At 39.5% G+C, this 27,598-nt stretch overlaps 1 protein-coding gene across 1 annotated transcript in view; it reads right to left on the bottom strand.

Moving 5' to 3' along the window:
* Window positions 1–6,004: 6,004 nt before the first annotated feature.
* The window catches only part of LOC114644149 (kyphoscoliosis peptidase-like), a 68,619-nt gene continuing 47,025 nt past the window's right edge, over window positions 6,005–27,598 (bottom strand). The window contains exons 11-14 of the mRNA XM_051923558.1: window positions 23,187–23,304; window positions 22,427–22,615; window positions 11,940–12,130; window positions 6,005–7,453 (exon numbers count right to left, since the gene is read on the bottom strand). Of these exons, the coding sequence (XP_051779518.1) occupies window positions 6,546–7,453; window positions 11,940–12,130; window positions 22,427–22,615; window positions 23,187–23,304 (1,406 nt within the window). The 3' untranslated portion in view covers window positions 6,005–6,545. The remainder of the gene's footprint in view (window positions 7,454–11,939; window positions 12,131–22,426; window positions 22,616–23,186; window positions 23,305–27,598) is intronic.

The raw sequence follows: 27,598 nt of genomic DNA, 5'->3' as shown, positions 1-27,598 counted from the left end.
TGGAAGCCTGGCTAAAGCCTGCTGAGCTTCTGCTGGGCAGACCAGTTAATATTCTAGCCTACTCCTTAGCTTGTTTTGGAAGCGTCATCCTATTTTTCTCTTGAGGAAATTCCATTTCATGTTACCATTGTTGATTTTATTTGTTTACACAATGCCACATGGAAGTGTTACATGTCTGCAATCATTATGCCAATGACATAGAAAGGATGCTATAAATATGGTGGTGTTCACACTACGTATGTATTTGTATTATCCCTCAGTGTATAAACAGCATTTCAGTACTGTCTTTTAGTGTAGTTAGCTTTCCTTTCAAATAGATACTAGTATGAGTTTAGTTTTGAGTTCATTTTGCCCTCGACTTTTGATTCATGTCTTGCTCCTTTGATTCTTGCTTGCTGATCTCCCAAATTTGACCCATTGCTTGTCATAACCACATCTTTGGCCAGGTATGTCATCTCCTGGTCTATTTTGTACTAACAATAATTCTCAGACTTTTACATGTCTCATAACACGATCTTAATTTTGTTTGTTTTTGCAAAACCATCTTACTTTCTGTCATGTGGCCACAATCATCACCAGTGATGACAACACTGTATGTGACAATATAAAGGAGGCAGCAATTACACAATGCCTTACCCCTTGGTGAAAATAACAATGTTTATTTGATTTTCTGGCTTTTTGACCCCTGCCCATTTTTGACTAGGATTATTTCTTCATCTCCTAATCCTATTTTAAACATTTGTCTTAGTGGCCTGCCATTTCCAGCTCTGGCAACACAACTTTGAGTTTTAAGTTATCTAGGCACAGATAAACTCTTGTATGATATTAAGTCTTGAAGGATGATACCTGATGCTATTGAACTCCAATCTCTGTATTCCAATGAAGACTTCTGCTTGCAGTGAAATGCACCACATGTCTCAGTCACATGTTCGTTTGAGGGAATACTGTAGATACAGCTACCTTGTTTTCAAGGGAAGGTTTTGTCTATGCTGTCTACGCTACTTCCAGTTATAGGTCCATGCCTGAGCGTGTTCATTAGAGTAAGCGAAAGTTCGACTTGTGGTTACAAGCTTTACAATGTGTCAGGTGGTGGAGTGTCACACTTAGAGAGTCACCTTGATTAATCTTTCAAGTCTGTTCTTTTAAGAGAGAAGCTATTATGTGCCACTAATAATAATAATAATTCATTACATTTATGTAGTCACTAGTAGCCTAGCACAATAGGGCAGTGTCTATTTTGTCCTACGCTGCTTTTGAACTCCTCACATCCCTGGCTCATTGTTTATTTCAGTTTCTGTACTTTATTTACAAGTTCATAGAGTAATTAAAGTTTTGTCAAACTGAGATGCATATTAACAAATGTGTTAAAGTTGTCAATAAAGATATTTACATCAACATCATTCACTCTTAACACATAGCTTGTAATTCAGATATATGGGATATAGCTGGAAAACGTGGAATGCTTTATATTAAATATGCTGATATTTTCACATTCTGTATTGTAGTATGTGATATATGTTTGATTGAGAGGGAGGATGGCATTCATGCATTTTCTTCTCATTTTCCATGTTATAAGATTCTACTGGATACATTGTGTTTTTTTCCCATATCCTTGGTCTTTTATAGAAACCCACATATAAGGTGTCCTCCGGGCCAGCCTTCTATTTTTACTGCCCTAGGCATAGCTGTAAATGGTGCCCCCAAATCTTATACCACATACAGTACAAGTGTACACATATATATTAACCACACAAGGACAGTTACATTGTATGATTTAGTTTTTCTATAATTTTCACTAATTTTAACAATTTATTCATGTTATTACCAATTTAATTATTACTAATAATGTTAGTAATATTAAACAGTCATATTATATATATGAAACATCCATCCATCCATTTTCCAACCCGCTGAATCCGAACACAGGGTCACGGGGGTCTGCTGGAGCCAATCCAAGCCAACACAGGGCACGAACCAATCCCGGGCATGGTGCCAACCCACCGCAGGACACACACAAACACACCAAGCACACACTAGGGCCAATTTAGAATCGCCAATCCACCTAACCTGCATGTCTTTGGACTGTGGAAGGAAACCCACGCAGACACGGGGAGAACATGCAAACTCCACGCAGGGAGGACCCGGGAAGCGAACCCAGGTCCCCAGGTCTCCCAACTGCGAGGCAGCAGCGCTACCCACTGTGCCACCGTGCCACCCATATGAAACATTAAATATGCAAATCAAGAAATGCCAAGGTTGTAAAGTGTATGCTGACCAGTGCAATGATTAGGCAGTTCTCTTACCTCTGAATATTTCTTCTTCTTCTTCCTCTTCATCTTTTCCCATTTCGATGTGGGGTCAATATGCTTCATCATTCTTCTCCATACAGCTCGGTTCTGCACCCCCTCACTAGTCAAGCCCTTTCCCTTAAGATCTTCTTTTACTTTATCCATCCACCTCTGCTTTGACCTCTCTCATTTTCCTTTCCCCTGTACTTACATTTCCATCATTCTTTTGCCCACATTCATTAATTCCCCTCACCACATGTCTCTATCATTTCAATCTACTTTCCTGTACTTTCTTAGAAATCTCACCAACTTTTGTTGTTCCTCTGATTGTCTCATTTCTTATTCTGTCCATTTTTTGTTAACTCCACAAATCCATCTCACCATTCTCATTTCTGCCACGTCTAATTTCTTCTTCTGCGTTCCCTTTACTGCCCATGTCTCAGCTACCTACATCATTGCTGGTCTTATGACTGTCTTAAAAACCTTCACCTTAATTCTTCGATCACACAATACTCCTGACACCTTCTTCCAACCATTCAATCTGCACTTCACTCAATGGGTTATCTCTGCATCTAGTTTTCCATCTTGGGTTACCATTATTACTAGATATTTAAATTTATCCACTCTTTTTAATGTCTCTCCCTGTGGGCTCATTTCTGAATTCTGATCATCATTAAACCTCATATATTGTGTTTTCTTCATACTTACCTTCAACACTCTATCTTCCAAAGCCGTTCTCCATTCTTCCAACCTCCTCTCCACCTCTTCCTCTTTCCAGGTACTACATAGCACAGTGTCCTCAGCAAAAAGCATGCACCAGGGAAAGTGGTCTTTTATCCAACGACTCAACACATCCATAACCAGATCAAAGAGGGAAGGACTTAAAAGAGGATCCCTGGTGCAGACGTACTATAACTGGGATATTGTCTGTTAACCCAACGTTGCTTTTTACCCGAGTCCTCACTCCCTTGTACATATCCTGGACAGTCCTCACATATTTCTCTGATACCCCTTTCTCTCTCATGCACCTCCAGATCTCTTGATGTGGCATTCTATCATAAGCCTTCTCCAAATCAATAAACCCCATATGCAATCTTTTCAGTTTTTCTCAATGCTTCTCCTATCAGCTGTCTTATTGTAAAGACTGCATCAGTTGTTCCTCTCCCTGGATTAAAACCAAACTGCTCCACCCCTATGATGGTCCCTTCCCTACGCCTTCTCTCTATAACCCTACCTCCTTAAATATTATTAGGATTCATTACGGACCCATGATTGATCTTTGTAAAGTGTTCATAATGACAATGCACTGTGTTTGCAAAATAAAGGAAGAAACAGAAAGAAAAATATATACAGTATGTTTCCAAAATCTGCATCAACTCAGTGTTGAAATAAGGATGGAAAATAACATAAAAACAAACTTGCTGAAAAGGAAATGGCACTAAAACTAAAGGAAAACTATGAAGTTACACCTGCAAATAATAAAGAAACAATGTTCAATGTGAATCCTGGCATTTGGAAGACCACCCATCTAGGACATGTGGTTGGTCAGCCATTAAGACCAAACATAGCTAGTATGCCAAAATAATATAAAACAATATTGTTTTATACTGTGGGACATCCTGAGGGTTCGCGGGATCCCCTCGAGGTTGCTGGATATCATGGCTGGCCTGTACACTGGTACTGTGAGTGCTGTGCAGAGTGGAGGCAGAACCTCTGTGTTTTTCCCAGTTGATTCTGGGGTTCATCAGGGGTGTGTTCTTGCTCCTACTCTGTTCAATGCTTGTATGGACTAGGTGTTGGGTAAGGTCGTGGTGTCTAGCAGCTGTGGGGCATCTGTTGGTGAAGAAAGATTCACGGATCTTAATTTTGCTGACGATGCTGTGATCTTCGCGGAGTGAATGGAAGCTCTGATTGAGGCGCTCAAGAGACTGAGTGAGGAAGCTGAGTGTCTGGGCTTGTGAGTGTCCTGGATAAAAACCAAGATCCAGGCCTTAATGAAGTCTTGGGCACAGCCATTCGCAGTGTGTCTCATTGCGGAGAAAGTATCGACCTTGTTGAGAGGTTTATTTACCTTGGCAGTGACATTCATGTCTCTGGTGACTCTTCCTATGAAGTCAGTAGACGGATTGGGAGAGCATGGGCGGTCATGAGATCGCTGGAAAGGGGAGTGTGGCGCCCCTGATATCTATGCAAAAGGACGAGGGTCCAAGTCTTTGGAGTCCTGGTGCTTCCTGTCTTGCTATATGGTTGCAAGACATGGACGTTATCCAGTGACCTGAGACGAAGTCTGAACTCCTTTGGTACTTTGTCTCTCCAGAAAATCCTTGGGTACCGTTGGTTTGACTTTGTGTCGAATGAGCAGCTGTTCTTGGAGTCCCGAATGAGGCACATTACATGCATTGTGAGGGAGCATCAGTTACAGCACTACAGCCATGTGGCGCGTTTCCCTAAGGGTGATCCAGCGCATAAGATCCTCATTGTTGGAGACCTGTGTGACTGGACCAGGCCAATGGGTCGTCTATGTAACACCGGGCTGCAGCAGATACAGGGACATTTCTGGAGGGTCGGACTGGACCGCGTGTCTGCCTAGGGGGTTGCCAACCAGGATCCCGATTTGTTTCGTCATGTAGTGGGTCCAGCAACGCACTGTACCAGTGCATGCTCCCCGACTTGACTTGAATATTAAATATCTAATGGGAGTCAGACAGTTGTGTCAAGAGTGTTTATAAGACAGGGTCTATAATGTTTAAAAAAAGTACATCCACCCAGATTTTGTTTGCCTAAATAGCAGAACCTTATAATTATTCATCTATACATCTAGACTCATTGAGCTGATTTATATACTTGCACATAAAATTGCTATATGTGTGTATTCTGAGCGGGGATTACTTGCTGTTAGTTTTTAGTGTATTAAATTAATAAATGAATGCCAACAGAGGATCCACGCATCACTTATCAATACCACACATTTCCTTGCAATTTATGCTTATGTCAAACTGTCTCTTTTTAAGGAAACATTAATAGTTGTGGCAGACGTCTGGATGGTCCACAAGAGGGACAATACCTTCTCTGGGCCATGAGAGGGCAGCCTCCCCTGCTTGGGGGCCACCAGAACAGAGCTGGGAAGCTCATCCCTGTGGGAGGATGTGGCCACCACCAGGGGGCACCCAGACAGTCATGGAACCCCAGAGGATGGCAGCACTTCCGCCACACCAGGAAGTGCTACTGGAAGAAATCCCAGGGGCACCCGGAGTGCTTCTGGGTACTCATCTGACACTTCCACCACACCAGGAAGTGTCGTTGGACAGAGCACATGGAGTCCTTTCGGGTAATTATAAAAGGGGTCGCCTCCCACCAGTAGACAAGCCGGAGTTGGGAGGAAGGAGATGGAGCTTGTGAGGAGGGGAGTACAGGCGACAGAGAAAGAGAAAGAGAGAAAGAAAAGAGACAGTTGGTGGAGAAGGCATTGTGGTGCTGTTTATAAATAAACGTGTGTGTTTTGGACATTCTGGTGTCTGTCTGTCTGAGTCCAGGGCTGGCTTACCACATAGTGTATGATACCTGCTACAGTATAAGGAGAGGCATAATTATCAATGCTACTGAGTTTCAATCTTCAGTTCAACAAAGAAATGTTTTCTCTGAGTAAAGTAGGTTTATAAACAAAAAAAAAGAAACTTTCACAGTTCATAAGACTTATGTAAAATAAGGAAAGTGACTGCCAAGCTTCATTATTTTATTGCTGGTGTGAATAGAAATTCATAGTTTTTCAGTATTTGATTAAGACTTTGTTGAAAAAAATTAAAAGCTTCTGAAAACAGTAGCAAAGGCGTTCCTTCCATCTTGCTATTTTAATTCCAAATTAATTCCATGTTCTTTTTGATGCCAAAATATAAGCTGCATGAGCTGACGTTTTAGCATTTGTTTTGGCTTTCTGTTGTTTGTCCAGTTTTTACTTTTTTTGTTACTGACAGCATATACTAAATATTTGCCTTTGTCATAGATTGACCCTTTGGTGAGTTTTTATGTTAATTTTACAAAAATATCCACACTGCCTTCAAGACAGTTATAATTTATTGTGCCCTAAGTTGGTGAATGCTCAAATTCAATTGTGTACTCCTGTTTCATGATTATAATTGAAATGTTGTTCGCTCTTACTTTCATATCCACATTTGGTTTCCACAAATGCATCTGATCATTAACTGGCTTCATATGATTTTGGATTTGGTTCCAGGGCCTTCCTCTTCCTCTAAGCCTTTCTTAGCTGCTTTCTACTTGATAGGTCAGGACATAAAAGTAGGAAGTGTCATTGGGATTCTGCATTATGCTGACATTCACCTCCTTGCAGCCATTGGTAGAGCAGGTTCCTTCCCAGTATCCTTCACTTGAGAGGTGAAGAAGGCTTGTTCTCTGGCCATGCACCTGCACCTTTGCCACACCAGGTATTTTTAACTTGAACTGTACAGAGTGGTTCGCTGGGAGAACACCAGCAAGGGGCTCTACCAACACATATTCACTGTCCCAGTTGGAATATGTTTTCGGAAAACCAGGCCACTTTACTTTAAAATTTTTACAAGAAATTAAATAATTACAGACATAACTGTAGCTATTCCTAGAGTCAGACTTTTCTTTTGCATATATTGTAAATATATACATTCCTGCCTTTGGAAGAAGAACTTTGAACTCCACTTGTTTGCTTTCCCTAGCAATAAAGATGTGTGCTTTTTTCTGCTGTTCTGACATTTTAAAGGCTGCAGTAGAGAGACTTGCAGTAAAACACAGATCTCGATCCATCAGAAATCTGAAGGAGCATTTTCCATCTACAGTGTTCACAATAGGGTCACTGACTGATGGCTGAAGGAGACCAGCTTTCTCTGCCATCAGGCTATGACCAACTGGACTTACCAAGTCTGGAGGAACCTTCATTTCCTTATTGAGAGTGTGGCAGTGAAGCTGGTATTCACATATACATTTGTAAGATGATGTTTCATCCAAAAATTTTTTTGCAAAAATCAACACTTCATGAGTTCCTGTTCCCTGTGGATAGATGTCCAGCTGCATTCCACTGGGCTTCAAAGTCAAGATGCCATCTCTTCCTTTTCCATTCAAATTGTACAGGAACAAAGTGGGAGATGTTCCCTCTATAGTAATGGACACTGTACCATTTTCTGCTAAAAAAAACCCAAAACAGTCACCAATATTGATGATGAAAAAAGACTTATTAAATAATCTTTCAGGAATGTACTGTATGTCCACTTAGACAATGGATGACATTGACTGCATTTACATGCACTCAAAACTGAGATAAGGTGAGTAACCCACAGAAACCTGGTTCCTTAAAAATCCGTGTTTACACACACAAGTACACTTCTGAAGTTCTCCTTTGGCAAAATGCTCCAATGTCATTAAACAATTCATAAAAGCTAAATATTATCAGTTGATGTGTATCTGAAAACAAGCATTTAGCCTAGGATAATTCTGTATAATTTTTATAAATACAGAAGGGCTGGCACCAAATGCCAATATGGATTCTCTCACTCTTTGTATGGCTCTTTAAATTATCTTTAAAAGAACTGCTTGCCATTGCTTAACTAGATGGAATTCTGCTTGTGACTTTGAATGCCTGCTGTTTTTATAGTGATAGAATGTCAGCTCATACTATGGGCCACTCATCCCTGGCTGATGAAACTTGTCAGCACCCTTAAATACGTTTAGTACTTCCTGTACTGTGAAGTAAATCACATTCATCCCATTTTTACATCTCTGACCAAAGCCACTAATGCTTCACAAAATGAACACTAGCTGCAGCATCACTCGATCACACTATTTCAACATATCTATAACAAACAACTGGATTAAAACTAAAGTGGCACTTAATTAACATGTTTCTGTTACTGGCTTACCTGAAATACACTCTTTTCTGCTTGGATATGAAGCAAAGCACTGGAATGTTTGCTTCTTGCCTTACACCCAATGCTTCTGGGATAACAATAATGCAAATATTTTTACTCTAATAAAATAAGTTTTTTAAGTAATAAATAAGTATAGGATACATCCAGCCATTTTCCAACCCGCTGAATCCAAACACAGGGTCACAGGAGCCAATCCCAACCAACACAGGGCACAAGGCAAGAACCAATCCCGGGCAGGGTGCCAACCTACCGCAGGACACACACTAGGGCCAATTTAGAATCGCCAATCCACCTAACCTGCATGTCTTTGGACTGTGGGAGGAAACCGGAGCACCCAGAGGAAACCCACGCAGACCATGCAAATTCCACACAGGGAGGACCCAGGTCCCCAGGTCTCCTAACTGCGAGGCAGCAGCACTACCCACTGCGACACCATGCCGCCCGTATAGGATACAATTTACTATAAAAAGCAATAGGACTACCTACAATATGCTACTTTTAACATGTTGCCCTCCACACTGCACTCAAGATTGTGTTGCTGAGCTTAGCACTGTACATTAGGCTCATCAATTTAAATCTTGCAATTTCTGAAATACTGAGACAGATTATTTCAACCAAGAAAAGGAATAATGCGATTGCACAAACATTTGCTACAGGGCACTTCTACCTGTGGCTGTTGGATGCATGTGTACAGATAACACATTCAAAGGCAAACAGAGTGCAACAGACATGTAAAGACTGCAGAAATCCTCAACTGTAACCCGGTTATGGATTTACATGGCCAAATAACCAGGTTATTCACAAAAAACCTACCTCTGTTAACCTCAGATTTACATGGACTTTTTGGAAACCAGGTTTCTGTTTATGTGTGGGATGTTCAAAAAGTTTCCGCACTTTTATATTTTTGTTAGAAACGGTGAAGGCGAGAGAAGTAGTAATTGGGCATTAAAAAGTTGGTATGACACTGGAAAAATTGCATCGCAAACGAAGGTGACTATGTAGAAAAGTGATTAATTTGTTTTTGAAATTCTTAAATAGAGTTAAGAAAAGGTGCAGAATATTTTTGAACATCCCTCATATTATTAAAGCACGGATAGCTCAACAAATGCACATTAGCTATCTACTACTCCTCCTATTACTGTATATAGTATTTTATCTTTTAGTTTTCATTCCTGCAAATTATATTCTCTTTCCTAGTAACATAGCAAAACTGGTATGATTATAGATTGAATTAAACAGTACTGCTAGGCAGCATAATTATTAGCAATATGGCCTTGGTGTTGGAGCCATAGATATACCAATAGTAAAATGCAAGTGGCAGTACAATATACAGTATATAAAAACATATAAAACAGCAGGAAATTGCAATATATTGTGTAATAAATACACACAACAATGTAAAAATAAATAGAAGTGCAATTGTACCTTGTGTGGTATTAAACATAAACAAAATTTAGGTGAACCTAGGATGTTTGGTAATGAATCAGAAGTTGTGATTGACCACAGTGTCTACAATAGGAATGAAGTTTATTTGCTGTGTGGTTCTTGCTCTGAATGACTGGTGAGTCTTTTGTGAGGGTTGTAATAGATGATTATCTGCTGTGATCTTCACCACAACTGCCAGGGGGACAAGGGTGGTAAGCCCAGTATCTCCCCCTGGATGCTAGATGGCAGCCTCCCTGGGTTGCAGTGGTGCCTCGGACTCCCCCAGGGCTTCATGGGGATTGGAGTTCTGTGCAACTCTGTGGGGTTGCAGGGGGTGCTGCTACAGGAGCGGCTGGGCCCTTTTGGGCACTGGTATCGCCTTACCCGGAAGTGAAGCCGGATGTAACTAATCAACCACCTGGACCACTTCCGGGTACCCAATAAAAGGCAGCCAGAGACCACCACTCGGCGGCCAGAGTCGGGTGGAAGGAGGACAAAGCTATGGAGGAGTGGTGGTGAAAGAGAGAGAGAGGAGTGTGGTGCCTCAGTGCTTCGGACTGTGTTGTGGCTGGAGGGATTATGGGGAAGACGTGCCCTCCAGTTTGTTTTATACGTGCATCCTGTGTCAAGTCTGTGCCAGGTCGGGCGCAATATAGCGCCTTTCTTATGCCAGTATAAGAAAGGTTCTAAACTGGTGAAATTGTTTAAGGAGGTAACAAAATCCTAGGCCATTAACTCATTTGCTGCATTGAGAATAATATAAGCTAAGGCTCCTGGGAGCTGTTGTTTTTGCAAGGGTCTCTAGGAGACTCAACAGAGCCTATAAATGCTTTCTATTAAGTTGGAATGGCACCAGAAGTACTCTCAGGAGTAGTCTGCTAAGAACCTCAAACTCCATAGCCAGATGAGCTTGGATGTGTAAGATGAGCGGTGGAAACGGATAAGCATTAAGTTAAGCATATCAGAAGGTCAGGAGATCAGAGGGAGCTCATATAAAGGTTCCAGATAGCCTACCCTTTTGCAGGAAGGTTCAGAGGAGCGGAAACATGATTGTGCTTTGTGTTGTATATATTTTACCTACCCTGGAGACCTTAATACTTTGTCTGAATAATTTCTCTTCCTTCTGGAGACTATTTTATGTTCTTTTTGGCTCAACTGGCTGCTCCAGAGTGACCGTCCATTGCACCATATTAAAGTTTTTAACATCTCTTAAAACTGTCCACCAGTGTTTTTGAAATTCAAATGGGCTTCACCAGATATGAGTATTACAGGTGGGGAGGAAAAAAATGAGTATAGTATTACAATATAATATGATTTAGTATATGATGATTTATATATATTTATCGATATTTTGTAAATTATTGATACACCAGTGACAAGAATGATGGTTTTAATTTGCATTTTATTTTATGATATTTATCTACTTGGTTGATGCATAACAATATTAATCCCTTGTCTTTTTTCTTATAAGAATGGAAGTAGACTGAAAATAGTTCTTGTTAACTTGTTTAAAGGGACTGGCAGGAACTGCTTATATTAGTACAAATGCATATATTCTATTACACAGTCTAATGTTACGATAAAGGGGAGAGAGTGGTTTATTTTGGTTTTCACAATGCTGCAGTGAAGAAAATTCAATAAAAAAATGCAATTTGTAAGCATTGTTATGTAATAAGTACAGGTAGGTATGCACTATTATTAAATTGTGAGATTACAGAATAAGCACTGGGATGAGTCAACTGATTAAAGAGGTTTGGTTAACAACAAGGACTGGCATCAAATTAGAAAGTTTCTGGAAATATGTACAACTGTCCTGTGTGACTTTTTCGTCTACCTCCCAAAGACATGTGTCCAGATAACTGGTTACTCTAAACTCGCTTGGGTATCTGCAAAGTGTACCCTGCAAAAGCTGGTATGAGGCTTCTGCTTGATGCTGATATGGTAGGCTTTAGCTCTTCTGAACCCTGAGCTGAAGTAAGCAGGTTCAGGAGAAAGAATGAGGGATGCGATAGAATTTCTGGAACAAAATTAAACTCTTCAGATCTGAAAGATTCGACAAATCTCTTAAACACCAACCAGAACACTAGATAAATTCTTCTAAATGAATAATTAAGAAATTCCCTCATTAAGAAAGTGACATCTGCACATTTACACATTATGTTCTGCTACTTCTTTGACACTCTTCCCACATTCCATGAATCCACTACACTTACCCCACCAACTTCTTTTGCTATACTTTTCCATAGGCTTGAACTTTATATACAGCTATATTCTTGGCTGACATCAACAAGCAGATGACTTGTAGGGTACAACTTACCTGTTTTGATTTCTGACATGTCTGGTTTAATTGTAGTTAGCCCAAGATTGTAAAATGCACCTTTTACTGTAAGAGACTTTTCAAATTCTTTGAGTGAAACAGTTGAATTTAAAAGCTGCCACTTTTTGTCCTCTGGAAAATGATTGTGAATGAAAAGTGCAGGATGTGTGAGAAAATAATACTCATTATACCTGGGGGGAAAAGGAAAAAAACAAGAAGTACATTCACTATTACAAAAGTAAATGAGGTGCAACAGATAGAGAAAAATCAAGAACTGTGTGGCAGCCAAGCCAAGGGTGACCAAGCGTCCTCTTTTGCCCGGACATGTCCACTTTTTACGTCCTGTCCGGGGCGTCCTGGCGGGTTTTATAAATTCACGAAAATGTCCGGTTTTTCATAGGACCATTACGCGTGTACGTAAATTGACTGGCGTTTTGCACACAATACTAGGGTACTACTTTTTTGCGCGACGTAATTACCGGGAGGCTGCCTTGTGGGCAGGTCTGCGCCGTGCGCGCAAACACACAGACACAGACAGTGAGCAGTGCAGACAGGGATCAGAGCAGAGAGCGGAGCAGTATAGCAGGGAAAATGCCGAAGCGTAAGTGCAGCTTCACCGATGAACTGCAAAGAAAATTTCCCACATACCGTCCCGGTCGGGACAAGTGGGAGGCGGAGTGTAAAGCCGATACATATGTCTCGGTATCCAATAAAGGTGCTGGGGATCTGAAAGCCCACATGGACACCGAGAAACATAAAAAAGCTGTGCGAGGTGAGACTAGTTCATCTGCAAAGTTGACAGAGTTTTTTGTCAGACCAGGAAAAATAGGATGATGTACAGTGGTGTGAAAAACTATTTGCCCCCTTCCTGATTTCTTATTCTTTTGCATGTTTGTCACACAAAATGTTTCTGATCATCAAACACATTTAACCATTAGTCAAATATAACACAAGTAAACACAAAATGCAGTTTGTAAATGGTGGTTTTTATTATTTAGGGAGAAAAAAAATCCAAACCTACATGGCCCTGTGTGAAAAAGTAATTGCCCCCGAACCTAATAACTGGTTGGGCCACCCTTAGCAGCAATAACTGCAATCAAGCGTTTGCGATAACTTGCAATGAGTCTTTTACAGCGCTCTGGAGGAATTTTGGCCCACTCATCTTTGCAAAATTGTTGTAATTCAGCTTTATTTGAGGGTTTTCTAGCATGAACCGCCTTTTTAAGGTCATGCCATAGCATCTCAATTGGATTCAGGTCAGGACTTTGACTAGGCCACTCCAAAGTCTTCATTTTGTTTTTCTTCAGCCATTCAGAGGTGGATTTGCTGGTGTGTTTTGGGTCATTGTCCTGTTGCAGCACCCAAGATCGCTTCAGCTTGAGTTGATGAACAGATGGCCGGACATTCTCCTTCAGGATTTTTTGGTAGACAGTAGAATTCATGGTTCCATCTATCACAGCAAGCCTTCCATGTCCTGAAGCAGCAAAACAACCCCAGACCATCACACTACCACCACCATATTTTACTGTTCGTATGATGTTCTTTTTCTGAAATGCTGTGTTCCTTTTACACCAGATGTAACGGGACATTTGCCTTCCAAAAAGTTCAACTTTTGACTCATCAGTCCACAAGGTATTTTCCCAAAAGTCTTGGCAATCATTGAGATGTTTCTTAGCAAAATTGAGACGAGCCCTAATGCTCTTTTTGCTTAACAGTGGTTTGCGTCTTGGAAATCTGCCATGCAGGCCGTTTTTGCCCAGTCTCTTTCTTATGGTGGAGTCGTGAACACTGACCTTAATTGAGGCAAGTGAGGCCTGCAGTTCTTTAGACGTTGTCCTGGGGTCTTTTGTGACCTCTCGGATGAGTCGTCTCTGCGCTCTTGGGGTAATTTTGGTCGGCCGGCCACTCCTGGGAAGGTTCACCACTGTTCCATGTTTTTGCCATTTGTGGATAATGGCTCTCACTGTGGTTCGCTGGAGTCCCAAAGCTTTAGAAATGGCTTTATAACCTTTACCAGACTGATAGATCTCAATTACTTCTGTTCTCATTTGTTCCTGAATTTCTTTGGATCTTGGCATGATGTCTAGCTTTTGAGGTGCTTTTGGTCTACTTCTCTGTGTCAGGCAGCTCCTATTTAAGTGATTTCTTGATTGAAACAGGTGTAGCAGTAATCAGGCCTGGGGGTGGCTACGGAAATTGAACTCAGGTGTGATACACCACAGTTAGGTTATTTTTTAACAAGGGGGCAATTACTTTTTCACACAGGGCCATGAAGGTTTGGATTTTTTTTCTCCCTAAATAATAAAAACCATCATTTAAAAACTGCATTTTGTGTTTACTTGTGTTATATTTGACTAATGGTTAAATGTGTTTGATGATCAGAAACATTTTGTGTGACAAACATGCAAAAGAATAAGAAATCAGGAAGGGGGCAAATAGTTTTTCACACCACTGTAAATGCAGCAGAAGGTGCAATGGCTTTTCATACAGTGAAACATCACAACAGTTACAGGTCCATGGATTGCACCAGTACTTTGCTTAAAAAGGCATTTCTTGACTCTGACATTGCAAAAAAGTTTAGTAGTGCTCGCACCAAGACCGAAGCCATCGTCAATGGTGCTATAGCCCCCCACTCTGTTGAAATCACTCATGAAGCACTCAAAGAAATCCAGTACTGTGGTGTTTCCACAGACGGGAGTAACCACGGAGCAGTGAAAATATTCCCAGTCATAATCCAGAATTTTGACTGGAAGAAGGGTGGCGTGCAAACAAAATTGATTGAAGTTAAAGACACACCCAATGAGAATGCAGAAACCATTGCAAAATATCTCACAGAAACCCTGGCAAAAAACAATTTGTCGGAAAAATGCATTGCATTTACTGGAGACAATTGCAACACAAATTTTGGAGGAATCCGACGTGATGAAGCTGGAAAGAATGTGTTTGCAAATTTGAAGAGTTTGCTGCAAAACAAGACTCTGATCAATGTGGGTTGCCCAGCACACATATTGAATAATTGTGCACACCATGGGGCAGGCACAATAGAAATTGACATTGCGAATATCATATTCAAAATCTAACAGTACTTTCACATTTACACTGTGCACACTAAGAGCCTGAAGGAGTATTGTGATTTTGTTGAGATTGATTACAGAAGGATGCTCTCTCACAGCAAGACAAGGTGGCTGTCATTGTTCCCAAGCATTGAGAGGATGTTACAGATGTTTCCAGCTTTAAAGGCATATTTTCTGTCTCAGCAAAAGCCACCCATAGCACTCAAGAGTTTTTTTGAAAATGATTTTTCTGAAATCTACCTTTGGCACATGCACACACTCATGTCTGTGTTCCACACCCACATTCAAGAAATGGAACAGGAGAACATGTCCATTATGGAAGTGAAGAAGATATTAAACAAATATACATACCATTCTTCTTCAACGCAAGAGCAACAACTTCATGTCCCTTAAAGTTAAGGGATTACTGGCACAGAAGCGCAAAGATGGACTTGACAGAGGCTGTGACCAGTTCTGTGCAGATGTGCATGGCATGTACAGTGCATGTCTGGAGTATCTGGAGAAATGGATGACTCCCATGGAAGAGTTCTCAACATTCATGTGGATGGATCTGAGTGAGCCACCAAACTGGAATGATGTGGAGGCATGCATCAATTACCTTGGAGAGAAGGGGGTGGCAGTTGATGATGTTAAGTGTTTTGACCAGGTCACCAATCTGAGGAAATTCACAGAAACGTGCAACCATGATGAGGAGTTCAGTGGCCTGCAGGTACACCAGAAGTGGACCAAATATTTTGAAAAGGCAAAAAGCATTGCATGTTACTCAGAGCTACTGACAATTGCACAGTTTGTCTTTGCACTTCCCTCTCACAATGCAAATGTTGAGAGGGTTTTTTCACTAATGCAAAGCCAGTGGACCAAGGAGAGGAACCAGCTCTCCGTAGAGTCACTAAAGGGGATTCTACTAGTTCAGTACAACTTCAAAGACATGTCTTGCAAAGACTTTCATGCTTATTTGTTAAGCTATCGAAAACTGCTAGGAAAGATCAGCTCTACAGCAAAATATGGATGCGCTGACAAGGAGGATGAAGAAGAAAACTAAAGATGAAAAGTCTAGATTCTTTTTGTTTAAGCTTTTTTGTCTTTGTGAGACTCTTCTGTTATTTATTTTATTACATTTAAGAGATATATTGTTGAAGCTGGAACAGAATAGTTCATATTTAGAACAATATTTAATTATTTATTTGAAGAGTCTAAGAGGGCTATTATTTTGTTATAAGTTTTTACAGCTTTCATTTTATTTTATTACAGAGGTTAATTCTGCACCATTGAAGTATAATAAATAATGTTCATCAACCACCAAGAAGCTTGTCTGAATTCGTCTGGAGGCCGTGCCGATCGTCCTCTTTTTTGGAAATCAAAATATGGTCACCCTAGTGTGGCTTCATTTTTACATATCTTTCTATTATAAAAGAAAATCTTGAGACAAGACTATTGCCAAGAGATTTTTTCAAGTCCCGCTCTCCTCTCAACCATTTATGGTTAACGGCCCACGCCCATGGTCCTCTAACCTTTCATTCGTGTAAATGCTTTTGTCAGACACAGTTCCTGCGCTCTCAGCTCTTATAAATTTTTACTTTTCCTCACTTTAAGTTCCCAATAAAAGAAGACGTATTATGTCCAAATCTTATTGAAGAATTTTACCCCGTAGGGTTATCAACAGAAGAAATTAGTACACAGGCAATTCTAGCACTGAGAAACGATGAAGTCAAATGAATAAATGAGAAAATTGTCGATCGGTTACATGGCAAATTGGTTAAATGCGTATCAATAGACTATGCTGAAACACTTGGTGGTGACGGTGCGGAAGATGAAAACATCAACTTACAATATCCCATAGAAAATCTACAACTGTTAACACCGTCCGGTCTTCAATCAGCCGAATTACTGTTGAAAGAAAGACGTATCATAATGTTATTGCGTGTAAAATTTTAACAGGCGACAAGAAAGGTAATGTACTGTAGTTCATCTTCCTCGAATAACATTAGACACCAAAGGAGATCTTGATATGCCATTCGTATTAAAACATTTACAGTTTTCCATTAGAAAAGCTTTTGCTATGACAATTAACAAATCACAGGGACAAACAGTCAGTTTATTTAATAGAGAGAAAGAAACAATATTCACTCAAGGGCAGTTATTCGTTGCATTGTCACGATGTAACTCCAAGCACGGAATCAAAATTCAAATCGATATTGACGAAAAAGTAAAAGTGTAAGTTTAAAAAGTATTTGCCTGTTAATATCAAAGCCAAAAAGAATGAAAACGTATAACACAACAAATACCTCTAACACAACATGAAACATAATTTTCTTTTAATTTATTATATTTTACTATTTTTTACTATGGTTAATTACTCGCTGTAATGTAAAACAGTTAGGTCTATTACGCATATGTAACAATTCCCATGAAAATAACAATCTGTTTATATTGTACACAAAGGAGCATTGACTGTGGCACTCTAGGGGCTAGTTCGCCCCACTGAATATTCGGGTGGAGTGTGGGGAGCAAGGTAGGTGCCCTCCCTAGGCTTCCAAGGTGCAACCACGTGAGCGCAAAGGAAGAATGGAGGAGAGCCAACCTCGAACAGTCTGGCCGTGATGCCTGGAGGCAGCCAAGATGGAGGTCAGCCGAAAGGAGCTCGTGGCTGCTGAGTCTGTGAATTTCCCCTTGGGATTAATAAAGTATCTATCTATCTATCTATCTATCTATCTATCTATCTATCTATCTATCTATCTATCTATCTATCTATCTATCTATCTATCTATCTATCTATCTATCTATCTATCTATCTATCTATCTATCTATCTATCTATCTCCGCCAGCTACGCGAGCAATGGGTGAGCCGGGGAGAAAGAAGGAGGTGGGCTGAGATCAGGAAGAGTTAGACTGCATTTTAACCTCGGATTTTAATGGATTTATTTATTGATATTTTTATTCCCACTTTTTACTGATTTTTTTTTATGGATTTATTTATGCACTTTTAGAACACTACACAATTGACACTTGGTGTTACTTTTGTTTTGACTGGTTTTTAATAAAAACACTTGAGCACTTTTTCCACCATCCTCTGGCATCATCGGAGAATTGTCCTTATTTGTCAGCTCATCTCGGTCATAACTATTGACGGTGTTGGTTTAGCAGACTCCCACGTGGGAAAAGGGAGTCTGTAGGGGGCTAGCATCGTCACAAGGGTAATTAACTCTGACTCACTTGGTCACACACTTGCAAACTTTATGCCATTTAATGACAGTGACTGTAACATCTCCAGTGATGCACAGATGTCCATATATGAATATAATGAGACAAAAATAATGGCATGCATAATGAAAAAACACACTGTTTGAAACAGGAGCAAACAAATAGATTTGTGTAAATATGTTTTTGGGGGTGGGGGGTACTGGGGTGTAAGAGAGTATTAGGGGATGGGGTTCAGAGTTTTTGTATGATTCACTGTAATATTTACAATACAATTGTTCTGAACTTGGATCCCTGTTTGAAGAGAAATTGGGTAGGGGAGGGGGGCCCATGGTGCCAAATGCTGTAACTATTTATTTATTTGTGTTATTAAATTGAAACTTTAGACAGGTACAGTTGACATGTATATGAATGCCACATAGGTGAAAAAAATGCCCTGGCATTACATATACATGAGACATACTGTCTCAGAAAACAAGTCTGAAAATATTATTATGAGCGCCTGTTCTTTTATCCTAGTTTAGCAGCAGTTTCTAAGTAAAGGAAAGTTTAAATTTGACACAAACACAAATTGTATTAAATTTGAGAAGTTATCTGTCAGGTTTTAGTGAAAAATTGGACCCCCCCCCCCCCCAATCAGGTGCATATTGCTGCAAAATGCCCCCAGGGTGTAAGGGATTTAAGGACCTGGCAACACTGATTGTGATATTTATGTTATCATAAATCTTTGTGATATTTTGTTACTGTAAACAAACACTCAAAGTTTAAAAATGCAGAACTTCCAAGCTGACATTTAGACAGTCATAAAATCAAATTGCTTTCAAAAACTTGAGGGGTATGTCCTATGAACACAGATAACATCTGTTAGGATGTGTCAATGTTTAACAACCTGTTAATCTGTTCAAAGAGTCTCCCTAACTGTATTATAGAAACTCTCTTTTATAAAAAGGATTTTGAGGCAGACTGGATAGTGCACTAAGATACTGTACTGCCAGCTCCCAGAATATTCTGGTCTGGGCATTGATCTTGGCATGTACCTCTTTACTGGCAGGGATAGCTGCATGTGCTACCAAGCCACTGTAGATGATTCTAAATGCAGCTACACATATTGCATTTAACCAAGGCACTTGTCACTCCTCCTTTCATGCTACTCCACTGGCTAACTGTCACAGCACATGTTAGGTTCAAATTGATGCTTGCCTGAAGGATAGCCAAGGGCTCTTCATGAAGACGCTCCTGAGGTCTTGTGCTACTTCTTACCCACTCAGGTCTGGAGATACCACCTCTACATGGCGTCTAATCTCAATCCAGACTCTTCATGTGCAGATCCTAGCAGATGGAACAAGCGGCCTAATTCTGTCTGAACTGATGACTCCCTCAGTGTGTTTGAGAAACATTTGAAGACTATCTAGTTCTGTTAATATCTTTCTTATTGACAATAATTTTAATGTAGAGTTTTTAGTAGCTATGATGAGTAATTAGTCTGTACATTAATGGATACATTAGGATTAAAAGTCAAGACGGAGGTAAAAAGCTTAGGGGTAACTGTTGACTGTAATCTGAATTTTAAATCGCATATTAATCAGATCACTAGGACAGCATTTTTTCACTTAAGAAACATAGCAAAAGTTAGACCTCTTATATCATTGAAAGATGCAGAGAAATTAGTTCATGCGTTTGTTTTCAGTCGACTAGATTACTGTAACGCACTCCTCTCAGGACTACCCAAAAAAGACATAAATCGTTTGCAACTAGTGCAGAATGCAGCTGCTAGAATCCTAACTAGGAAAAGAAAATCCGAGCACATCTCTCCAGTATTGAAGTCACTACACTGGTTACCTGTGTCAATCAGGATTGACTTTAAAATTCTGCTTATGGTTTATAAAGCCTTAAATAATCTCGCCCCGTCTTATATATCGGAATGTCTGACGTCTTAGATTCCAAATCATAACTTCAGATCCTCAAATGAGTGTCTGCTTAGAATTCCAAGAACAAAACTTAAAAGAAGTGTTGAGGCGGCCTTCTGCTGTTATGCACCTAAAATCTGGAATAGCCTACCAATAGGAATTCGCCAGGCTAATACAGTGGAGCACTTTAAAAAACTACTGAAAACACATTACTTTAACATGGCCTTCTCATAACTTCACTGTAATTTAAAACCTGATACTCTGTATATCCAATTCATTATAATAACTATTCATGGTGGCTCTAAAATCTGTACTAACCCCTACTCTCTCTTCTGTTTCCTTTTCTGTTGTCCTTTTGGTGGTGGCTTGTGCCACCACCATCTACCCAAAGCACCATGATGTTCCAACAATGATGGATGGACTAAATGCCAGAAGTCTGTATGACCATCAACATCAAGTGACTCCGTGAGAACTCTAACTACAAAGAGGACTATTTCATTTATGTTAGGTAGAATGCCCAGAGGGGACTGGGCGGTCTCGTGGCCTGGAACCCCTGCACATTTAATTTTTTTCTCCAGCCGTCTGGAGTTTTTTTTTGTTTTTTCTGTCCACCCTGGCCATCGGACCTTACTCCTTTTCTATGTTAACTATCCATCCATCCATCCATTTTCCAACCCGCTGAATCCGAACACAGGGTCACGGGGGTCTGCTGGAGCCAATCCCAGCCAACAAAGGGCACAAGGCAGGAACCAATCCTGGGCAGGGTGCCAACCCACCGCAGGACACACACAAACACACCCACACACCAAGCACACACTAGGGCCAATTTAGAATCGCCAGTCCACCTGACCTGCATGTCTTTGGACTGTGGGAGGAAACCGGAGCACCCGGAGGAAACCCACGCAGACACGGGGAGAACATGCAAACTCCACGCAGGGAGGACCTGGGAAGCGAACCCAGGTCTCCTTACTGTCAGGCAGCAGCGCTACCCACTGCGCCACCGTGCCGCACCTATGTTAACTAATGTTGTCTTATTTTAATTTCTTATTTTGTCTGTTATTTTTCTTTTCTTCGTTATGTGAAGCACTTTGAGCTACTTTTTGTATGAAAATGTGCTATATAAATAAATGTTGCTGTTGTTGTTGTTGCATTCTTCTGTTTAGTTTAGAGTTTTACATGTGTGATGGTCAATTTTGTAACCTTGCTCTATACCATTTGTTTTCAAAACAGCCCCCAGACTGATGTTTACTCAATACCGTTGACTTCTTGTACAATCACTTTGGATAAAAGCTGCTTCTAAATGAATAAATGTAAAATATAAACTTGTGCCAAGTGGGCATCATCTTTTCTTGCTTTAAACAATCTGAAAAGTCCCTAGTTATAGGGATTTGGCAGCCAACTTATTTAAACTTTAGAGAAATCGAAAAAGATAATAGACCCTGAGAACCAGGATTGTGAAGCATTGCTCTTGTGTCTTTGCTATTTGGTTCTTTCACAATTTACCATTTTCCTAGTGAAGCTGTGGCAGAACCAGCAGTGACCCAGCTGTGAAATGCAGTCACCAAGGCTTGTGGGTCTTATTTCTCTCACTTTGTGACACTTCTAGCAAGATTGCACAAGCCTATTTTTATTTTGTTGTCAATTTTCCAGACCAGTTTGGATCTTTATTTATAGTGTCACAGTTTGCTCCTTTTTGGCAATAAGGTCTAAGAGCACAAGGGAAAACCCAAGGCACAAAGACCACACCACACTGTAAGGGCAACAGCAACCTTGAACCACCCAACCTCTTCTGACCACATGACTCAGGTACTGAAGATAAAACAGGAGATTTGAAGGACTACAGGCAGTTTGCTTCAAACCAATGAGAAGGAAATAACTCCATGATGTTTTGGATGTAACCTTGAAAGGGGTCTCCTTGAGGACTAATGACCCTCCTAAAACCAGTTACTATACTTTACTTGTGAATTACTGTATATAAGTTAAAAATTGAAAATTCAGGAACTGCCTATGAAAACCTGGTTTCTTTTAATAAGCCTTTTTTAAATAGAATAAATTCCTTTGTTTAATGGAGTGGTCAGCTGAGCACTGTAGATATGGGAGCAGGGCTCTTGGTGATTTTATAGTGCAAGCAAATATCTTTTACAATCCACTTGAATGTAGGAACTGACTTTTCATGCAAAAGGGCAGATTTATGCCGGATTAAGAATTTCCACTTTTGTCCAGTTTAAACCATACTTCATCCTCAAGGCTGCCGTACAAAATGAAGGAGTTCAAATGTTTCATTTCTACCACTCACACATTTACTTACTCAAAACTGAACCGAAATTCCTTGACACCACAGTTCCCAGCACCCCATGTGCTGTCCAGGAGGTGCCATTGGCCTTCAAGGTAAACAGCATTCCATGCATGATCGGAGCTTCCAGTAAAATGGTCTCCAATGTTATAGTTATATCCTTTGGCATAGCCAGAAACTTCCTCACAAGGGATTTCTGCAAAACTGGGACACATGTCACAATATTACAAAAGGAAGCCTGTCAACCAGTGCATGAAGCCTGGAGTTCAGAGCAGAGTCACAGCAACAGTAATGAGCATACCTCATTGCCTAAACATGTTATGTCGTTCTCCTAACTGATACCATGTAGGTGACAAGAAAACACTGAAATTTCACATAGCCATTTTAGGCCAAACTCTGCTACATTCTTGATTTTTTTAACAAACCACAGTCAAGCTCGACTCCTGAGGAAGTTCCCAGATGCCCTGCTCATAGACATTCTCACTTTTGATATTTATACTTTCATGGGGCTCTCATTTCTGTTTTTCTGTCGAGGGAGATATTACCAAAAGCCTGAACAATCTGCATCAATATATCCACAGTAGCTCTTAAGACTTTTGCCAGCTCATACACCAACTTTTTTTAGGTGTGCTTTGGAGAAACATGAAGTACATTGTGAATCGAAAGGGTTGGGGCTGTGGGTTATGCTAGTAATATAAAAAAATATCAAAAGTAGAATTGCAGGTCAGTTTATGCCAAACAGAGCAAAAAAGAGGGAAATTATTTTCTTGCTTACCTGCACATTTTGCTGAAGAGTCCTGCATATCCAGCACAGACCCCCTTTCCATTTTTAAGAATATCATTGGGGTCACTGGATCGAAGACCTCCATTATGATAGGCGTTGACGTCATATTCTGCAAAAACAGATGATATATTGAAGTACCCAAACCAGAGAAGTCACTTAAGTGTAGACTGTTCATTTGCAGCAACAACCTGTGGCAAAATTAGTAAAAGTCTTTCTGTGACGCAAAGTATTATTTTTTTATTAATCACAGGAGTACCTTTTCCATAAAAAAGTGCCGTATCACAAATATATTACGATAATGGGCTTTTATTAAACTCTGACCAGGCAACAGAGAAGAGGTGAAAAAAACATTCCTGAATGCCCCTCACTGCATCTAGGAATATTTCTCTAACATTGAAGGTAATCTCTCTATTTATCCACAAACCACTGGTCACCCTCATCTCTTAATTAGCTGTTATGTTTGGAAATTATTCAACATTTTTCTCTGCACATATTCTACATATTTTCTTGTGTTTTTTTTTTTTTGTTATGTTTTGTTTTTAGGTGTATTTGTATATAATGCAAAAAGTACCTACTGTGATATCCATGCATGTCAGTCTGTCTGTCTCTCCATCTGTCTGTCTGTATGAAAGCACTCCTAGAAAACTGACTTTGTTAGAATTTGACACGCTTATTCTTCAAGTAGATTTGTCAAGACAGTTCAGTTTTCATTTAGATATCTCAAACTGCTCTATACAATGTTGAATTTTCAAAATCTCCCATTGAAAAGCATTGGTGCATTTGCAAACTTGTCCGTCTTAAAACAGATAAACATTCTGAGCAACTTCACATATAAAATAGTTTAGTGCTTCAAATTTAAGATTACTTCAAGTTGTGTATTTTATATATTTACCCTTTCACTATCCTAACAGTTGCTCAGATCCATCCATTATCCAACCCACTATATCCTAACTACAGGGTCAAGGCAGGAAACAAACCCTGGGCAGGGTGCCAGCCCACTGCAGGGAGCACACACACACACTGGGGACAATTTAGGATCACCAATGCACCTAACCTGCATGTCTTTGGACTGTGGGAGGAAACCGGAGCACCCAGAGGAAACCCACGCAGACACGGGGAGAACATGCAAACACAATGCAGGGAGGACCCGGGAAGTGAACCTGGGTCTCCTAACTGCAAGGCAGCAGCACTACCCACTGCGCCACCATGCCGCCTGTTGCGCAGATCCCCTGTACAATTTAGGCACAGCGTTTGGGGAGATGTATGTGAATGAAAGAGGAATTACATTTTTTAAATCTCTCTATTAAAAAAAACCTCTTGAGACGAGACGAGACTATTGCTAAGAGATTTTTTCAAGTCCCACCCTCCTCTCAACCAAGTTAATGGCCCACACCCACGATCCTCTCACCTCTCATTTGTGTGAATGCTTTTGTCAGACACAGTTCCTGCACGTTCAGCTCTTATAAATTTTTATGTTTTCCTCACTTTAATTTCCCAATAAAAGAAGACATATTATGTCCAAATCTTATTGAAGAATTTCATCCCGAAGGGTTATCAACAGAAGAAATGAATACACGGGCAATCCTAGCACCGAGAAACTATGAAGTCAAACGAATTTACGCAAACTGGTTAAATGTGTATCGATAGACTATGCTGAAACAGTATCTCTTACTTTTGTCTGTGCCTGAAGATACGTTTTTGCCTCTGTGTATCTTGAGGCTTAAATTTAAATCTTTAAGATCAGTGTTATCTTTGCTTTTCTCATTATACAATAAATCAGATCCTTTTCAAATTCTTAGTTATTTATATAATTTTAATGAATTGCTGGGATTTTAGTAATATTAATAGCTTGACAGAGAACTTGGTGCAGTTGCTTTTCTAAATTCATGGAGTAATATTGGTTTTCTTTATGTTAGCATTGGTTATGTTGCATTTATCATTTTTTCTTTTGTTTTTTTTTTTTTACATTATGGTTGATATGTTGGCACTTAGTGGAATTGTTACTGTAGTTGAGAAAGAAAAGATTGTATTTACTGCACCAAATATTTTGTCATGTGGTAATTTTTTGGGGGGTTCTCTTTTCTTATTTTAAAAAAGCTTTTATATTTTTAAATAAAATGTAAACAATAATTCAATATTTCTATAAATATATAATTTATCAGCAAAGCTCTAGACCTGCTCTCCATTCTGATCTGAAGCAGCCAGCAATTTTACCTTGAGATTCTAACTTTTCTATACTTATATTAAAAATATATTTTTAATAAATTTGAACATCAGTTAGTCACACACCCTTCACATCTAAAAACAGCATATCAATCAATACAATTTTTACATCAATTGAAACGGACTCTCTATAAAAGTTATTGAGCCAACACAACTGTATTTGGGCTACATTTTTAACTACATGCAATTATAAAATACTATTAAAAATCAGGTAGTTAATGTAGTCTACTAGTTCATGTAATCGCATATAGTATGAACATGACATTGTTACAAAAATATTTAATAAACAAAAATGTGATAACTAATCTTTCATAAAGTAACAAAAAAATGTAAAATACAGCAGGTTTCAAATCAGTTAGATGTTGCACATTTCTAGGAAGTCCAAGATTCTGGATTCGAAATAAATTTTTTCAAGGTAGCAAGAACATTTGTATATTTCTCAACCACAACTTTGTTCAGTTATCAGCTTTGTTTGTGTTTATTCATTTATATATTTGGTTTAGACCCTCCATATTCTTTTGATTGTATGTTTTGTGTAGTCCCTCTCCTGGCCCCTACTATGTATCTGTCATTTTTCCTTCCAAAGAAGCACAATACTGTCTTTAGCTAATCACTGTCTGTCAGTGGCCTACTGCTATCTGTCTGATATTTACTATGTCTCTAATATTTCATGTATAAGGTTGTCACCATTATCTATTATTAGATCTTCACTATTTGCTATTAGCTCATCATTATCAAGCATTATGCCATTTCAGCTAAACATTTTCACTGTCTATACTCTATGTCTTTAGACTATCAACGTCTATCATTACTTTTGATTCACTTATTATTACCTCTTTCTGTGTTTACCTAATTGGTATCAACCATTCTTCTGCCTTACATGAAAACTCTAAAAAGCTAGGCAACACAGAGAGCTTGAATAATTAGAGTAAGGTATTTCCTTTAGGGTTTAGCAGAAGAATAGTCAAATTCCTTTGCAAAGTTCAATTCACTAAATGTTAGACCAATCTCCATATTGTAAGGGGCTATACTGGATTCAAAGTCAAAGATCTAAACTAAAGTAAAACCAGAAACAGAAGCTAAAGTGCTTGGTTGAGCACAAATGTCTTACTAAGAGTTTCCTTTAATTCATTAAAGTTTAAAAATTGTTATGATCTTTTATAGTGTGATCTTCCTGCCATCAAGTCATGCAGGGCATGTGTCAAGCTTCACATGGTGTCCAAACCTCCAGGGAGGTGCTGTCCAAGTAAAACAAACATTCATAATGCTGTTGAAATAGCATCACCAAAATAAAATTATTAATACTAATACATTAAGATATGCTATGAAAATTAAACATTAGAAACAATGCATTGCTGTACCACATTTATGATACTCCTTCCTTCCTTTATGTTACCCTTTAATTTTAGGTAAACTAGAAGCCAGGCATATATTATATGGTTCCACCCCAATTTTGCTATCACTGATGGCTTTTCCTGATTGAAGTGAAACACCAACATCATAAGTGTGCAATGAGACATTAAAACTTGCAAGGTATAAGACAGTCAACAATCTCTTGGTCTTGTGTTTTGGCATATAAGCATAAGAAGACTAATGAAAGGGCAGTGTAAAAGTGAATATTTTCATTCTTTTTTCCTCTTTACCATTCAGGTTAATATTGATCCCTGAGAAATCTAGCCAGTGTATATGAGAGGAAGCTATGTTTATTGTCCTTAGATATTTGGATATTGCCTTAAGGCAACTTACAACTCTTTTTATTCAACATTACAATTGACTTTACATTACAATGAGTTTTTCAGGAGCACAAGATGTGGCAGCAGTAGAAACTGAACCTCAAAAATGTGTGATTGAAGTCTAGCCTCCATAACTACTACTCCATACTGCATACATTTTTCAAAATAGTACTACCATTCTCTATACTGCCTCTAGTGGGTCAGGTATAAAGCAAGCAGAAGTATAAAATAACAAACTACAAATACTTTTTACTTAACTTAACTACATTTTTCAGCAATTTGTACTTGAATAAATTTCACTTAGGACTACTTTACTTTTACCTCAAATACATTTTTAGGTCAGTGGCATGGTTGCGCAGTGGGTAGCGCTGCTGCCTCGCAGTTAGGAGACTCGGGTTGTCCCTGCATGGGGTCTGCATGTTCTCGCTGTGTCTGCGTGAGTTTCCT

Source organism: Erpetoichthys calabaricus, chromosome 2 (assembly GCF_900747795.2).
Source record: "Erpetoichthys calabaricus chromosome 2, fErpCal1.3, whole genome shotgun sequence".
In the NCBI taxonomy this organism is placed as follows: domain Eukaryota; kingdom Metazoa; phylum Chordata; class Cladistia; order Polypteriformes; family Polypteridae; genus Erpetoichthys; species Erpetoichthys calabaricus.
Note: the sequence above shows the minus strand (reverse complement) of the source record. Positions and strands in the feature narration are given on the sequence as shown.